This window comes from Arvicola amphibius, chromosome 2, assembly GCF_903992535.2.
Source record: "Arvicola amphibius chromosome 2, mArvAmp1.2, whole genome shotgun sequence".
Lineage (NCBI taxonomy): Eukaryota > Metazoa > Chordata > Mammalia > Rodentia > Cricetidae > Arvicola > Arvicola amphibius.
This window is the reverse complement of record NC_052048.2, coordinates 106,160,166-106,178,339: the sequence shown is the minus strand read 5'-3', so window position 1 is coordinate 106,178,339 and position 18,174 is coordinate 106,160,166. Positions and strand designations below refer to the sequence as shown.

The window sequence follows — 18,174 nt, the reverse complement described above, 5'->3', positions numbered from 1 at the left end:
ATGAGACAAAGACTCCTGACATTTTAACTCTAGGAGATCACCATGCTCTGTATTGCTTCCTCTACCATAAAAACTCCTAACGTCTTAATATTCAGAAGGGGGGCAACGTCATCCACAGCAAAAGTAAAGCACCAAAATTCTACTACCAAATTCACACATACTTATTCCAGGGGTTGGATGAGATGCATCTCTAATCTTGACCACCACAGAAATTCTTCACTTTGAGGGTAAATCCTGAATTCAGCATTCCCTGTGTGTTATAAAACTCAAACACTGCAGAAAGCATCATGCTGACAACCAATATTGCAAACTTAAAGAAGAGCTGGGCTGATAAAAAATGTCTGTTCATCCTTTTTGAGGACCTGCGTTTGTATCTCCAGAACCCACCTAAAAGGTTGGGCAAGCCTCTATCTCTAAAGCTGCCGGTAGGGGGTCATTGGCTTTGTCCTTGTGCCATTGAGCCCTGAATGTTTAGAACAAAGTAGTGTGTGTGTATGTGTGTGTGTAAAAGGCAAAAAGCACGAGCAAGCAAGTGAGTGTGCAAAAATTCTCGGAACACAGTCTCTTTAAATAGAATGTATACTCCGGTTTACTCCAGCGAAAAGAAGTCAGAGTTAGGTTGGTTTGTCAGTTGAGCTCCTTTTGAACAGGAAAAAACCGATGTGTTATCCGATTTAAGGAGGCGGGTCGCTATCATTCACCAATCACAGACGCGGTTACTCTCTTGCACGATCTGTCCAATGAAGTGCACGGACAGTCAGAGGGTGTCGCCATTGCCGCTCTGTTTGAGTCGTGTGTAGCTGCAGGGAGGCCAGTGGTGGATTGTCTTGGGCGGTGGCGCCTTCTGCTACTCTGCAGGCCCTTTAGAAAGGACACCTGCTCACGCCCAAAAGCAGGAAATGGTGAGTGTACCCTGGACTCCTGGAGTCGTGCGTGGCGGCTTTGTGACACTGCAGAGGCTTTGTCACAATGTGGCGCCGCCGCCCTGACGTTCCCCTGGCGCTGTGCTGCAGAGTCCGAGGTGGGAGTCTGTCACCACCGCCCTCAAACCCATGTGCATTTTAATTGAGTGTGCAGCAGGGAGCCTGGGATGAGGTCCCTCGGTCCGGCCCTCTCCTGCCCTGCCTGCCCTACTGAAGCTGTGTCTTCCCAGTCCCCTGTGCTCCCGGGTGAGACCGCGCCTCTCCAAACACTGCATCACTGGCGAATTGGTGCTGATGCTCTCTGGAATTCAGACTGCTGGGAAGGGACAGTACTGGGCATTGAACCTCAAGCCTTGCTCATTCTAGGCAAACCTTTTACCTCTCTGAACTTTAACCCTGTCCTGCATCCTGGTTTTTGCTGTTTGTTTATTTGTTAATGCAGAAGGATTCGTTTGCTCCCTCTGGCTGAGAGTGGGAGAAAATGCCCAGACTTTCAAGGAAGAGGAAAATTTTCAGTTTGTTTCAAAATTGTTTGTTTTCACCCGTCAATTTGGCAAAATTGTTAATTGTCTGGGCAAAAATAAAATTTTTGGAAAATGTTTCCAGCATTACTGACTGTGGGAAAAAAAGCACGAAATGGAGGGAAATAATTTAAATGTACAAGAAAAAAATGTCATTTACTTTCTCTAGTTTTGAAAAAGCAGAAGGAATTGTTAGTTGGGAGTTTTTGCTATGTATTTTCCAGTCTCATTGTTCGTTATTAATATGCTTAAGTTGTTTATATCCTCTTGATTTAATTTTAGCATGTTGTATGTGACTCAGAGTTTAACCACTTAATTTCACACATAATGCCTTTTCTTTTCTTTCTCTGTTTTAGTGTGTGTTCAGATATTATCAGTTGGTCCTCTGCACTCCACTGAACTGTCTTGTAATCTTCTCTAATATATGACTTATTTTAGTAGCTTGACTCGAGTTTTGCCTGTCTTACTTTTTTTTTTACAAGAGCCACCTGTGACATAGCCTTTGACTGTATTGTACTTTGAGTTTCTGTTTCATTAATTTCTCACCATATCGTTTCCATGTCTTGCTGTCTTTGCTTTTGGATCTGACTTGTTGTTCTTTTCCCAAGACCTTGTATTTGCATCATTAAGTTGAGTTCTTTATTTCACATGTCTCTGGGTTCTCAGTGTGTCACCCTGGAAGCTGAGGTTACTTCTTTTTGGCTCTTTGATCTCTTTAATTTAAAAAAATAAAATAAAGATGGACTTAGAAGGAAGCCAGAGGACAATTTAATAGAGTTTGAGGTGGAAAAGAAAACACAACAGTTTAGGCAAGCTTTAAATATTGGCATGAGGCAGTGTGGTCCAGGACACTGTGAAACATTTGCAGAATGACGGCCTCTCCCTAATGTGTATACCAGGTGCTTTCCTTGTGTGTGCTCTGTACCTTAGTGAAAGTCCCAATAACAAAGGGCTTCTGATCGTCCTTTGCAGATGGCTTCTTCCATATAATAATCTTCACACAGCTTTTTTCAGCCCCTATTTTGCACATAAACCTTTGTAGCTAAAAACATACCCTTTGCTACTTCTTTTTCCCCACTTGCATTAAAAAAAAATTCCCCCCCCCCCCCCCGGCACAATATATCCTCGTTATGGTTTCTCCTCTCTCTGCACGCTACCAGATCCCCCCTCCCTTCCATCCGCATCTACTCCCTTTTTGTCTCTCATTAGAAAACAAACAGGTGTCTAAGGGATAACAATAAAGTAAGATAAAATAAAAATTAATGCATCTGAATTGGACAAAACATACAGAAAAAGAGCCCAAGAGAAAGCACAAGAATCATAGTCCCACTCATTCACACACTCATGAGTAGCATTTAAAAAAAAACTGGGTGAGCCGGGCGGCGGTGGGTGGCGCACGCCTTTAATCCCAGCACTCGGGAGGCAGATGCAGGAGGATCTCTGAGTTCGAGGCCAGCCTGGTCTCCAAGAGCTAGTTCCAGGACAGGCTCTAGAAACTACAGGGAAACCCTGTCTCGAAAAACCAAAAAAAAAAAAAAAAAAAAAAAAAAACCAAAAAACAAAACAAAACAAAACAAAAAAAAAAACTGGGTGGTTTTGGTACACGCCTTTAATCCCAATACTCAGGAGGCAGAAGCGGATGGCTTTCTGTGTGTTTGAGACCAACGTGGTCTACAGAGCTAGTTCTAAGACAACCAAGGCAACCAAATAAACCCCATGTCACGGCGGGGGGGATCTAAACTGAAGCCATAATATGAGCAGACGACCTAGTGCAGACCTGTTCAGGCCCTGTACCTGCTGCTTCAGTCTCTGAGTTCATATGAGCTTTGCTCAGGTTGATTTTAGAGGGTCTTGTTTCCTTGGGGTTCTCTATTCCCACTGGGTTCTATATTCTTCACAGGAGTTCTCTCAATTCTAGGGGAGGGATTCCATTTAGGGCTGAGTGTTCCAAGGTTGCATTCTCTGAATAATATTTGGCTGTGGGTCTATTTGTTCCCACATGCTGCAGGAGGAAACGATTCCAATGATGGCTAAGCAAGGCACTAATCAGATATCTCTTTCTAGGTCTGGGATAACTCACTCAGGATAGTTTTTTTTCCCCTAATTCCATCCATTTGCCTGTGAATTTCATTGTTTCTTTTTTTTAACTGTTGTCTAATACTCCATTTTGTCAATGTACCACAATTCTTTTTATCCGTTCTATTGTTGATGGACGTCTAAGTTGTTTAGGATTTCTGACTATTATGAATAGAGCAGCAATAAACATGGTTGAGCGAGTATCCTTTGTACTTGTGTACAGCATCCATTGAGTATATGCCAACAAAAGAGGGAACTGCCACACTGTTTCCCATATTGACTGTACAAGTTTACCCTCCCCCAGCAATGGGTGAGTGTTCCCCTTACTCCACATCTTCTCCAACATGAGCTGTCACTTCTATTGATTTTAGCCTTTTTGAGAAGTGTAAAGATAAATGTCAAATTAGTTTTGATTTACATTTCTGCAATAGCTATAGATGTTGAACATTTCTTTAAATGTTTCTCAGCTTTTTGGGTTTTCTCTGTTTTGAGCTGTACCCAGATTTTAGTTGGGTTGTTTTCTTGATATCTAGTTTTTTGAGTACTTTGTGTGTTTTGGATATTAGTTCCCTATCAGATGTGGAGTTGGTAAGAATCTTTTCTGACACCCAAAGATAGACGATTTTTCCGCGAAATGATGGTATTAAAGCGTCTCAGTTTCATGAAATTCCATATATTAATTGTCACTGTGGCTAATGGTGGTCTGTTCAGAAAGGTTTTTTTTCCCCTTATGTCAATGAGTTCAAAGTTATTTCTATTCTTCGCTTTTTTCTCGCTTTTTCTTCTATCAGGTTCAGTGTATCTGATTTTTTAAAAAAGATTTATTTATTTATTATGTATACAACATTCCTTCTATGTATGCTTGCATGCCAGAAGAGGGCACCAGATCTCATTATAGATGGCTGTAAGCCACCATGTGGTTGCTGGAAATTGAACTCAGTACCTCTGGAAGAGCAGTCAGTGCTCTTAACCTCTGAGCCATCTCTTCAGCCCCCAGTGTATCAGATTTTAAGTTGAGATCTTTGATCCGCTGGGAATTGAATTTTGTGCAGTGTGATAATTAAGAGTATATTTGGATTCTTCTACATGCAGCCTTCCATCTTGACCAGCATTATTTGTTGAAGATACTTTTTTTTCAATGTGTATTTCTGGCTTATTTATAAAAAAAGAAAAAAAAAAACCAAAAAACCAACCAACCAACCAACCAACCAAACAAACAAACAAAAAAACATGTCCATTAGTGTGGGTTTATGATGGGGCCATCAATGTAATTTCATTGATCAGCAAGTCTGTCATATTATCTTGCTGTTTTTATTACTACAGCTTTGTAGTACAACTTGAAATTGGGAGTAGTGATACCTCCTGCAGTTCTTTTATTGTTCAGGGTTATTTTAGCTACCCTGGTTTTTTTTTTGTGTTTCCATATGAAGTTGAGACTTTTCCTTTGAAGATCTGTAAATAATTGTGTTGAACTTTTGATGGGGATTCCACTGAATCTGTAGATTTCTTTTGATATGATGACTATCTTGAATTCTACTGATCCATGAGCATGGGAGACCATTTCAACGTCTAATATCTTCTTCAATTACAGTTTTTATCACGTATTTTATTCACATATATGGTTAGAGTTACCTGGAGATACTTTATATTATTTGCGGCTTTTATGAAGTGTGTTGTTTCCTTGATTTCTTAGTCAATTTTTTATTTGTATATAGGAGGGCTACTGATTTTTTTGTGAGTTGATTTTTTTAATCCAACTACTTTACTGAAAGTGCTTATCAACTGTAGGAGTTAGCTGGTGGAACTTTTAGTTACTTATATACACTATCATACTATATGCAAATAGATACTTGGATTTCTTCCTCTCCAATGTATATCCCCTTGGACACCTGTAGTTGTCTTATTGCTCTAGCTGAGCCTTCAAGTACTATATTGAATAGGTCAGGAGATAGTGGGCATCTTTATCTTATTTTAGTGGAATTCCTTTGAGTTCCACACCATTTAAGTTGAGGTTGGCCTTGGGCTTGCCGTAAACTACCTTTATCATTATTTTTTTCTTTCTTTTACATGACAGCCCACTTCCCCCATCCACTCCTCTGAAAAGTTAAGCCTTCCACAAGGAATCAGCAAAGTCTGGCACATTAAGTTGAGACAGGACCAAGTCCCTCCTCCCTGCATCAAGGCTGTGCAAGACATCCCACTATAGGGAATGGGTCCCCCAAAACCAGCTCATACACCAGGATAGATTGCCAGAGGTGCCTCAAACGGACCAAACTACACAACTGTCGCCTGCATGGAGAGGGCATAGTTAGGACCCATGCAGTCCAGACATTGTGAGTTTCCACAAACTTGATTCAACTGTCTCTGTAGATTGCCACATCACAGTCTTGACCCTCCTTGCTTCTTCGAATGGACTCTTAAAGCTTGGTCCAGTGCTTGGTTGTGTATCTCTGCATCTGCTTGCATCAGATACTGGATGAAGGCTCTATGATGACAGTTAGGATAATCACCAAACTGATTACAGGGGAAGGGCAGTTCAGGCACCTTCTCCACTATTGCTAGGAGTCTTAGCTGGGGTCATCTTTATGGATTCCTGGGAATTTCCCAAACACTGGTTTCTCCCTAACCCAATAATAGCTCCCTCTATCAAGATATCTCTTTCATTGTTCATCTCTCCCCCAACTTGACCATCCCATTTCCTCATATTCTCATTTCTAATCTCTTCCCCTCTAATCCCACCTACCCAACCCCTAGTTTTCCTAGGACATCTCATCTATTTCCCCTTCCCAGAGTGATTCATGTGTCCCTCTTTAGGGTCCTTGTTACCTAGCTTCTCTGGAGCTGTAGATTGTAGTTTGGTTATCCTTTGCTTTACATCTAATATCTATTTATGGGTGTTTGTCTTTCTGAGTTTGGGTTGTTTCAGGATGATTTTTTTTTTTTCTAATTCTATCCATTTGCCTGCAAGTTTCATGATGGCATTGTTTTTTTACAGCTAAGTAATATTCCACTTTGTAAATGTATCTTATTTTCCCTATCAATTCTTTAGTTATGAGGGGCATCTAAGTTGTTTCCAGGTTCTATTATGAATAATGCTATGAACATAGCCGAGCAAGTGTCCTTATAGTATGATTGAGGTTTGTAGATTACAGGGTCAAATTGGGAGTGGGTGGAGTGGCCTTCTTATGGGAGCCTTGCCTGCTGACTGGCTAGTGGAGCTGCAATGGTTCAGGGGAGAGGCACCAGTTGTGCCCTCAGGCTTAGGGCCTCAGGACTGGGGTCTCCAGATGGGAGACCAGTCACTTACTTTAGTCCAATCTATACAAGTGTGTCTATGTCTCAGGGAGCTGCTGAGGTCACAGAGGATGGGTAGATTTGGGGGTCAAAGTGTGACTTGTGGATTACAGGGTCTGTGGGATGGTCTGCTTGTAGGAACTTTGCCTGCTGGCTGGCTAATGTGGCCCCAGTGTTGGAGGGCGGGGCCACCTTAATTATCTTGAAGGATTTTTCTTCAATCCCTAATCTCTAGTAATTTCATCATGAAGGGGTATTGGGTTTTGTCAGTGTCCATTTCTGCATCTAATGAGATGATCATGGGGTTTTTGTCTTTCAGTTTGTTTATATGGTGGGTTGCATTTATTGATTTATGTATGTTGAACCATCCCCTGCATCTCTGGGATGAAGACCACATGATCATGGTGGATAATTTTTTAAAATGTGTTCTTGGATTTGGTTTGCAAGTACTTTGTTGAGAATTTTTGCACCTATTTTCATAAGGGAAATTGGTCTGTAATTCTCTTTCTTTATTGGGATTTTATAAGGTTTGGGTATCAGGGCAACTATAACATATTAAAAAGAATTAGGCAGTTTTCCTTTGTCTCTGTTTAGTGGAGTAATTGGAGGATCATTGGCTTTAATTCTGCTTTTAAGGTCTAGTAGAATTCTTTACTAAACCACCAGGGCCTGGCTGTTTCTTTGTTTCTTTGTTTGTTTGGGAGACTTTTAATGATGGCTTCTATTTCAATAGGGGTTATTTGCCTTTTTAAATTGCTTACCTGATCTTGATTTAATTTTGGTAAGTTAAATTCTGGTATATATCCAGAAAAGTATCCACTTTCAGATGTTCCAATTCGGTGGAGTACAGGTTTCTTACAGTATGTCCTTATATGATTTTCTGGATTTCTTCAGTGTCTGTTATATCCTCATTTTCATATCTAATTTTGTTTATTTGGATCTTCTCTCTGCTTTTTACTTCATTTGGATGAGGATTTGTCAGTCTTACTGATTTTTCTCAAAGAACCAACTGTATGAAGATATATTGTTGTGATTGATTCAATTTTTTTATAAAGCTGAATAACCAATAGCTAGATAGGAGAGTGAGTGTAGACAGGACTTCCAGGAAGAGAGGGAGCTCTGGAAAGCAAAAAGGCAGAGTCACAAGCTAGATGTGGAAGGAAGCAGGATGGGCAGTACGGAGATGAGGTAACAACCCACGTGAAAAAACATAGATTTAAAATGTGGGTTAATTTAAATTGTAAAACTAGATAAGAACAAGCCTAAGCTAAGGTCAAGCTTTCATAATTAAATTTCTATATCACTGTTTGTGGGCTGGCAGTGCTAATGAAAATGTATTGTTACAACTAACTCTCAGATTTATTGATGCTTTTTATTTTTTTTTCAAGGAGATTGTTGTTTGTTTATTGTTTTCAGCACTGAGTTTGATTATCTCCAAGTGAATTTTTTTTTTTTTTTGGTGTGCTGATAAGTTACTAGTTTGAGATCAATTCAAGATTTTTATGTAGGCACTTAGCACATGAACTTGCCTCTTTGAGCTACCTCTAATGTGTCCCATAACTTCAGGTATGTTGTGTATCCATTTTCACTCAATTCTAGAAGGTCTTTAATTTCTTTTTCTGACTCATTTTTTTTTAATCAGTAGAGAGCTGTTGAATTTCCATAAGTTCATAAAATTTCAATTGTTTCTGTTGGTGATATGGTTGATAGAGTTGCAAGGAGTTATTTCAACTTTCTTGTACCTGTTGAGATGTGCTTTGTGTCCAAGATATGGTCCTTTTTGGAGAATGTTCAATGAAAAAATGAAAAAAAAAAAGCTTAAGAACAGAAAGAGGCCTTCTAGACCCACAAAAATAAGCAGCTTCTTGGTAGCAGCATTTTTTTTTTTTTTTCAGATAGGCTCTGTTTGCTGGGCACAAACAGAAATGCAGCTCCTTTAACAAGGCTTCCTGGTTCATTCTAGTTGCAAAACAGCTCTGGTTCCTTCAAGGAGGTTCAGCTTCATAACACTTAAATGGAGTTTGTGAGCTGAGTACTGCAAGTTGCTTAATGGCAACATAGACCCGCTGGATCCGTGGAGATAGGGCAGTGAGCACGGCTCTCAGAAGCGGTGAAAGTACCTCTGCCATATTAAAAGGCCAAGAGAAGCAGAGCCAGCATCCAGAGCTGCTGTGACCACACTGCTAACCATTTTAAAATACTACTTGTTGTAGTGAGGAGCTGCAGGCAGTCCTGCTTTTCATCCTGCCCAGCTCCGGACACCGGCTAGCTTATACCCCGAAATAACATCACACAAATTGTATTCTTTTTAAACACTGCCTGGCTCATTAGTTCCAGCCTCTTACTCACATCTTGACTAACCCATATCTAATAATCTGTGTAACACCACGAGCGGTGTCTTACCGGGAAAGATTCAGCATGTCTGACCTGGCGGCTGGCTTCATCACATCTGGCTGCAGAGGCAGGGCAATTGTCTGAGCCATCTACCTCACTTCCTTTTTTCTGTTCTGTCTATTCCACCTATCTAAATCTTGCCTATCAAAAAGCCAAGGCAGTTTGTTTATTAGCCAATGAGAATTCTCCATCAACTTGTCAGAAAAGGATTTCAGATACACAACAGGACAGATTCATACATAAAAGACCTCTTAAATGAGACACAGTGTGTTTAAAAAATATATGTAGGCTTGGGAGACAGAAAAAAGTATGGATAAAATAAAGTCTTTAAAGGGACAGTAAAAGTAATGTAAAAGACTACAATCAGGCCGGGTGGTGGTGGCGCACGCCTTTAATTCCAGCACTCGGGAGGCAGAGACAGGCGGATCTCTGAGTTGGAGGCCAGCCTGGTCTACAAGAGCTAGCTCCAGGACAGGCTCTAGAAACTACAGGGAAACCCTGTCTCGAAAAACCAAAAAAAAAAAAAAAAAAAAAAAAAAAGACTACAGTCATAGATGAAAGGAGTAAAGAAAATTAAGCCGTAAAGATGGAATATATAAAGAGAGTCTGGATTATGCATATTATTGTGTTTTCTTTGAATTTTTTGACTGAAAAGATACATTTGATTCTGAGGACTGCTAAGGTAAACCAACATAAAAGTATCTTGACCTCAAAATTTGGGTCTAAGGATTGTTACTTTGGAAAAGAGGTTCTGCTTTTGTTTTTACAGATGAGATCCTGTGGATTCCTTCTAGACTAATGTGGTTGATGGAACCAGAGCCCCTGAAAAGTCTCTGTGAACCCTAAAATACTTTGCCCAATAAACAACTGGAAACAGTATGGAGAAAGCAACACCCAAATTCCCAAAATGATTGTTTATAAATATTTGTTTTCATCAAAAGGGAGATATGATGTAGAGATGAATACTTTGCATTGATATGAATCTTGGTCTATTGATACATATTTAAGATTGATTTTGTTACATTGTGTATATATATTTCTTCTCTTGTTTAAGGTATTATGTTTGTGCAACTTATTTAAAAATGTAATGTATAATTAAGAAATGTAGATTAATAGTCATCTATAATAGTCAAACTTTTAGTCATGTTAGGTTTTCTAAATATATACCTCTTTTATGATGTTCTCTTAGCCTTGGACATGGGGGAACTGGTTAAAATGGTCTGTTTAGGGCTGACATCCACAGTCTTTTTCCTTTTTTTGAGTCAGGGTCTCACTATATGTGTAGCTCTGTCTGCCTTGAATTTGCTACTTAGGCTAGACTAGCCTTCAATTCACAGAGATCCATCTGCCCCTACCTCCTCTGTGTTGGAATTAAATGTGTACCACCATGCCTGGGCAAATTCATCGTCTTGATAAGAGAGAATTCATTCAAGTTTCATTGGGGTTTCAATCTCTTCATATGTCAGAAATAGGTAAAAAGTTGGAAAGATACTAGGAATATATAGAATACTATATAGCTTTGCATGGCAGTGATTCCCCCTTTACCATTAAGCTAATTGTTTCTATTCCAGTGTGTGTCTTCAGGTTTCATAATTAGATTCTATTGACAAGTAGACATTTCTAAATCTGGTGGGTTCCAAATTACTAAAGATGTAGTCTACAAAGAGTACCAAGGCAAGTGCCACAAGAGGTGTTGGTGATGTGTTGTTTATTTATCATGCAGTTCCTTATTGGCCTGAGAATTGTGCAACAGTGCACGAGTTAGAATTAATATTAAGTGTGTATTCACTGTTTGTAACTAGTGAAAAGTAGTGCCAATCGTGATATATAAGGAACAGACAAAGAACAGGCATGAAATGAAGGAATCAAAGCACTCTGGGTCTCCCGTGTTTTCTCACCATTAGTTTTATAAGTGTCTGTGGATTCTTTCAGGAGCCAGTGACCTTTGAGGATGTGGCTGTGAACTTCACTCTAGGAGAGTGGGCTTTGTTGGATTCTTATCAAAAGGAGCTCTACAGAGATGTGATGAAGGAAACCTTTATGAACCTGCTCTCCATAGGTAAAAAAATATAGCATAATTATTTTCCTCGTTCATTCACAAAAGTAATTGTTTCTTGCTCTTCTGTATAGTTGTCTAATTTGAAATATTGAAAAAAAGGATATTATTGACTATTTGTATGCTTTTTTACATTTTACCACAGGGACGGGAGACAAGAATGTAATGATTTTTAATGTAATATTGAATAAAACTTTCCTTGGGTTTACCTTTCAGGGAAAACAGAGGAAGAAAATATTGGAGAGGATTACCAAAGTATTAGGAGAAATCTGAGGTAATTTATACTCAACGAAAAAGAATTTTTATTAAATACTTGAAAGTGGAAGGAAATCTGGTATCCAAGTAAATAATCCAAGTACAGCTAAATGTAAATTGATTTAATCTGAAACTTCATTGAACTTGAGCATTCAGAATGGAAGGATCCCAACTTTGTGATGTAATATTGCACAATATCATGCAACCTAAACTATCTGAGACTTTTTCCCAGTTCTTTCATTATGCAAAAACTTTAATGTGTGCACAAAATTATTTAATATTTTTTTCAAGTTACCTTTAGATTTTGAATATAAGACATATGTGAATAAAAGTGTGTTTGGGATATATTGTAACATAGCTTCAATAACTATGTTAAAAATACTCAGCTATTGGGCTGGAGAGATGGCTCAGTGTTTAAGAGCACTGCCTGTTCTTCTAAAGGTCCTGAGTTAAATTCCCGGCAACCACATGGTGGCTCACAACCATCTGCAATGAGATCTGGTGCCCTCTTCTGACCTGCAGGCATGCATGCAGGCAGTATACTGTATACACAATAAATAAATAAATCTTTAAAAAAAATACTCAGCTATCCCAATTCCATTAAGCCTGACCCACACCATTTTGCATCAGGACTATTCAATGTTGGTAACTTTGGCAAAGACCATGTTTGTCAGATATGAGCCAACCATGAAATAGGAATAGTTAAAGAACAAAATGTAACATGGGCTAAACAAATTACTGTGTATCTGCAGTGAATTTACACCATTCTTTTTGTAATCATGTGGATTGTTTTAGGAGACAAAATGTTATTAGAGAAACTCAGAAAATTATATGTTTTCCTCAGGGCCTGTGGCTCAATGTTCAATCCTTTTAGGCATAAATTCTTGTGGCAATAATCTTCTTTCCCCCTAGGATGAGCTCTTTCTATGTGGTTTATGTTAGCTTCGAACTTGTAGTTCCTTTGCTCTTCCCTTCTAAATACTACAGTAACAAGTGTGCACCACAATACCCAGCCTCCAGTATTTCTCTTGGCTAGCCATAAAGTTATAGTAATATTCTTTTCATTTTTGGCAGCATTCATGTGGTTAAAGGATTCTATGAATCTGAATGTGGTATTCAGTATGGAGAAACCCACCGACAGATTCGAGAGCCTGTTGGTAATGAGGACATGCCTCCTGGAATAGCAGTCTGTGAAAGCAATGTGTGTGCAAATGATGCCATTGGTCTTTCACAATCAGATGTGCATCGCAGAGATCCAACTGTAGACAATCAGGAACATATGGACAAGTCTTTTAAACATAAGAAATATTGGAAAGATTTTACATATTCTGAGTCCTTTCTTACCCTTGAGAATCCTTCCAGAGAGAAACCCTGTGAAAATAAACTATCTAATGAGCACTGGAGGAGTCTTGCTTCTGCTCAGGATTCTCAAGCAACACGTAGTGGAGATAATGTCCTTGAATATAAGCAGTTTGAAGCAGCTCTCATGGCTTGTAGTTATGTTCAGTCTTATGAAAAACTCCAAACTGGAGAAAAGACATTTGTGTGTAAGCAGTGTGGCGAAGCCTTCATTAATTCTAGTCACCTTATCAAACATCATAAAAGTCATACTAGAGAGAAGACTTTTGCATGTAAGTATTGTAGAAAAGCTTTCATTCATCCAAGGGCCTGTTATAATCATGAACGAACTCACACTGGAGACAGACCTTATGTGTGTAAACAGTGTGGGAAAGCATGCATTCATTCTTACCACCTTCTCCAACATGAAAGGAGTCACACCCGAGAAAAACTTTATGCATGTAAGCAGTGTGGGAAAGTATTTGGACGTTCTTCATACCTTCGTAAACATGAAAGAATTCACACTGGAGAGAAGCCTTATCTATGTAAGCACTGTGGAAAAGCATTCAGTGATCCCACAACCCGTAACAATCATGAAAGAACTCACACCGGAGAGAAACACTATGTTTGCAAACAGTGTGGGAAAGCCTTCATTCGTTCCTCTCAGCTTCTAATCCATGAAAGAATTCACACCGGAGAGAAACCTTACTCATGTAAACATTGTGGAAAAGCTTTCACCTATTCCAGTGCCTGTTACATTCATGAAAGGATTCACACTGGAGAGAAACCCTATGTTTGTAAGCAGTGTGGGAAAGCATTTACGTGTTCCACATACCTTCACAAACACGAAAGAATTCACACTGGAGAGAAACCTTATTCATGTAAGCAGTGTGGGAAAGCCTTCATCCAGCATAGAGCTTGTTACAATCACGAAAGAATTCACACTGGAGAGAAACCATATGTATGCGTGCAGTGTGGGCATGCATTCACTTTTTCAAAATCCCTTCAAATCCATGAAAGAAACCACACTGGAGAGAAGCCATATGTATGTGAACAATGTGGGAAAGCATTCACATGTTCGACATACCTTCACCAACATGAAAGAATTCACAATGAGAAGAAATCCAGTGGATAGAATTTCTACCAATGTGAATCACGTGAGCGCCTTCGTAGCCAGCTTGCAAGGAATAAAAGTATGGAGAGAAAGCAAGAGGATATGAGATCAGTAGCTGTATAATTCTCACTTGTGTAGCAAGTATACATGGGATACAATCTGTTGTTGTACCAGGTGTGTTGATCCATGCCTTTTATTTCAACATTAGGGCAGTGGAGGTTTAGAGGATTGCAACATTGAGTAAAGTCTGTTTCAAATAAGAGTCATCAAATTTTCTCCTGTAGTTGATTATTGTATAAGCAAGAAATGTGAAGAGCTGGAAGCAATTTTTGGTAAAATATTACTGAAAACCTGAAATACACTAAAAATTAAATATTATAATTTTTGTTCCTTTCTTATGTACGTACATTCAAGACCTCTTGACTTAATAAAAAAGAGATTTTAAAATATGGTTTGGCAAGTAAAATCACTTTGGCATTATTCTACCTGCCTGTTTTCCTCGTGGTTGCAAAGCTGGGGCATGACAGGAACTTTAACCCACAGTTGAAAACCACCAGGGCGCTGCAAGGAATAACAATAACAGCTGTATAAAGAAACTACTTGAGTTTTGGTGATAAAATCTGTTTGGTAAATCAATTGAATTTCAATTTAATGGCGGTTTTTAAATCAAGTAATACAGTTGCCTTTGGTAGAAAGCTGTATTGGATTTGTTAAATTCAGTTGGCGTTTGTAATCATTCGAGTATGCTTCATTTTTAGGTATATTTTGAGTCGTGTTTCAGGTGAAGTTGAAAACATATATTTGCCCATTGTTAGTATTTTCTGGCTATGATTTTATGGGATGTACTTTTCTATCCTTTTATTGTTTGTCAGTTATCTTAAATTTAGAGCTTTTTCTCAGCGTAACATTCTTACATAGATTTTATATTTTGTAATTTTAGTGTATATTTTCTTTTGAAGTCTTTGATGTTTTATTATTTATTTATGTGTGTGTTTGTGTGTATATGTGTATTTGTGTGTGTGCCATAGTAGAGATGTGGAGCTCAGTGGACGATATTAAAGATTTTGTTCCCTGCCAGGCTTGCTCAGCAAGCAGTTTTACACATTGGGTCTCATTACCAGCCCCAATTGCCATTTTTGAACTGTTCTTTCTTTCGTTTATTGAGACATTCTCTCTCTACCCAGGTGTGTCTCTCCAGGAATTCACTATGGAGACCAGGCTGGCCTCAGTCTCACAGAGATCTGCCTGCCTCCGCCTTCCAAATACCTGGCTGATATTGGTACATTTTTTTCTAATGAGTATATTAAAAAATGTTAACTTTACTATTTACTCAGAAGACACTTTCATATTCAACATAGTTTAAAATTGTTTGTGTTATTTTGTTTTGTTTTGTTTTGTTTTGGGCTTTTTGAGACAGGGTTTCTCTGTTTAACATTCCTGACTGTCTTGGAACTCACTGTGTAGACCAGGCTGACCTCAAACTCAGACAGATGTGCCACACCATGCTTGAAACTGTGTATCTTTAAAAGTTAAAGCCTATTGCCATGTTAATCAGTTTGAAACTGGTTTTTAGGATGTAAAGTTTCTTTTATACTTATATTGTTCAACTTTTATTATAAGTGTTTCTTTGCTCATCGAAACAAAACGTATATTAGGCTGATGTGTTTCTCTGGACAAAAAATGAACAAAACCATACCAGGTATCTCAATAAAATGTAATGAATTTTAGTGAATCTTTTCAATTGTGATTAATGATACTGTTTTCCTCATAGGTGCAATTTCTAACCTGCTTGATAATTGTTTTAAATGACTTGAATACACTTTAATGTAGTTTGGGGTTCCTATTTATTAAAAGTACTTTGTGGTTGACTATGGTTCTGTCTTTTTGTATTGTAATAATGGTCTCACCTGGAAGGTTGCAATATAGTGAGAGGAAGTAGTGATTTATGAGTACAAGTTAATCTTACTTTTAAAGGGTGGCAATTTCATTCATTTTCGTCATTCAGATTATTTTTGAATTTTCAGGTAGATGTCCAACATGTTACTGTTTTTCCTTGTTTCTGTTACTGAGGAGAATTTCCTACTTTTGCAAGTATTACTTTCTTAGGACTTGCTTTTTCATATTTGACTTGTTATCTACTAAGTATTTCATTAAAATACATTGAACTCTATTTTCCACTAATACCAGTGCTTCTTAGAGTTTGATAAGGTTGCATCCTTTTAAATCATGGCAAGTGGGAAAGATGAAGGTGATTTATGTTAAATACATCCAAACTGGTGAACATGTAACCCTAGCCTACACTGTTACTTTGCCAAGTTACTTAGTGTTAGAGCTTGTTAACATCATAAAACCATGTGTATATATGGGTGTAATGGGCTGTGGCGTGCTGCTAGTTTTATAATTTGTATACATGATCATCACAGTGCAATCACTACTCTGCTGCCCCAATTATGATACCAGAAATATCATTCAACATACTGCTCCCAGTGTGAGGTTAGGCTTTAAGAACATATGTCGTTTATCTTTGCTCGTTTGCTTTCCCCTTGTCATGTTATTTAAAATATAAAAGCTCATGCCAGTTATCTTTCTTATGTCGATGGAAATACTTAAGTCCATTCAGTCAGATGTCTTAAGATCTTCTAATTTCCTTGCTAACTGTAAGCCAGGAACATGTATGTATGTATGAGTGTTCCCAGTAAGATGCCTAGTATGGACAGAAAGCACCATCGTTTCAAACGAGTTTGTGGTTCTCAGAAAATGTGTATTAGGCTGTATTTTTCAAATATATCTCACATGTCAGCATGATCGACTAGGAACTTTCAGAATTAAGAATAGCAATATGGAGAATACCTTTGTTCTCTACACTGTTGTTATGGAAACACTTACTGTTGCAATGTCTGGGGTTGATAATTTAAAAAAGAGTGAAGTGGTATACAAATATTAAAACTTAGGAAGGTGAAAGAAAGCTAGGGGCTAAGAATCCAGTTTTAGAACACTTATCCAACAACCTTTGTTTTGATCCCCACCACTGCCAAACAAGAAGAGAAAACAAAGATCCAAAATAAAGGTTGTTAATGAAATTAATCTTTGTAAATATGATTTACTCAGAGCAAACTTAATTTCATCATATAACTTTTCATTTACAACAACACAAGGTAATTTACAAGGTAATTGGGTACATTGTCTCATTTTCATTTCTATTCTTTAAATTTTCTAGGCTTTCGAAACCTCAGTGTGTCTATAAATGTTGAACTTCACATTAAAAGTAACTTTAGTTTTTGAGAGTTGGAATTAAGAAGCAACTTTCATAATTACTGATTAGTTGGAGCTCTTTGCTTAGAATTCTGTTCATTTTATCAGAACCCCTTTTGTTTAGGTGTTCTTTGAATTCTTGATATTTATTTTCATTTTGTGTATGAGATAGACAGACACACAGACAGACAGACAGATGGATACACACACAGACAGACAGACAGACACACACACAGAGAGAGAGAGAGAGAGAGAGAGAGAGAGAGAGAGAGAGAGAGAGGAGAGAGAGGAGAGAGAGGAGAGAGAGGAGAGAGTGAGTTCACTGGCAGCACATGTATGGAGGAATCCACAGAAGCCAGAAGAGGTCATGAGAGACCCTGGAACTCGAGTTGCAGGTGGTATGAGTTACCATGTGTACTGAGAATTGAACCTGAGTCTTCTGCAAGAACCATTAGTGCTCCTAACCCTTGAGCTGTTTCTCCAGCCCAGTGCTTAGTTGTTTACATTTGAATTTAGTTGTTTGCATGCATATGAGCCCTCTGTTGGCTATACATATGGATGCTCTATCAACAGATTTTCTTCTACTCTTCAGGCTTTTCACTAAATTGTTCCTTTTCTAGTACCACAACTTTTTAATGAAATTCTGTATTTTAATATTTGCCATTATTTCCTGAATACTTGGGGTGTGTGTTTATGTGTTTGCATCCAAGATTTAACAGAAAACAAGTTACTTTCCACATTTTCCAGGTTAAGAAAGATTTGTCAAATTTAGTGGACCAAATGCAAATATTGTCATCCTTCTAAACCAAAAGGAAGTATAGACAGGCAGGGCTCTCCCTAGGCCCCTCCAGCACCCAGGGCATGCTAGAATATTTGGTCCACTCTGGGTCTTTTAAAGAATGTTTTTGCCTATGCTTACCTTGAAGTGTTCCCTTCTATTTCCTGTAATAC

The 18,174-nt window shown here is 38.4% G+C and overlaps 1 protein-coding gene across 2 annotated transcripts; it reads left to right on the top strand.

The window, feature by feature from the left end:
• Positions 1–769: 769 nt before the first annotated feature.
• On the top strand, positions 770–15,844 carry LOC119808266 (zinc finger protein OZF-like). Of its 2 annotated transcripts, XM_038320695.1 has the most exons (4): positions 770–902; positions 11,141–11,267; positions 11,481–11,538; positions 12,594–15,844. In XM_038320695.1, exons 1-4 carry the CDS (start codon positions 900–902, stop codon positions 13,990–13,992), a joined length of 1,587 nt encoding a protein of 528 aa, XP_038176623.1. In that variant the 5' UTR covers positions 770–899; the 3' UTR covers positions 13,993–15,844. The 2 variants fall into 2 exon arrangements, with proteins under 2 accessions (XP_038176623.1, XP_038176625.1); XM_038320697.1 differs by lacking the exons at positions 770–902; positions 11,481–11,538 and having other exon boundaries at positions 11,148–11,267.
• Positions 15,845–18,174: the final 2,330 nt, after the last annotated feature.

Bases quoted from the DNA above. Each gene is read 5' to 3' on its own strand.
- LOC119808266 (XM_038320695.1), top strand. The intron at 11,268-11,480 runs GTAAAAAAATAT...TTTACCTTTCAG, and splicing joins TATGAACCTGCTCTCCATAG to GGAAAACAGAGGAAGAAAAT. The intron at 11,539-12,593 runs GTAATTTATACT...CATTTTTGGCAG, and splicing joins AGTATTAGGAGAAATCTGAG to CATTCATGTGGTTAAAGGAT.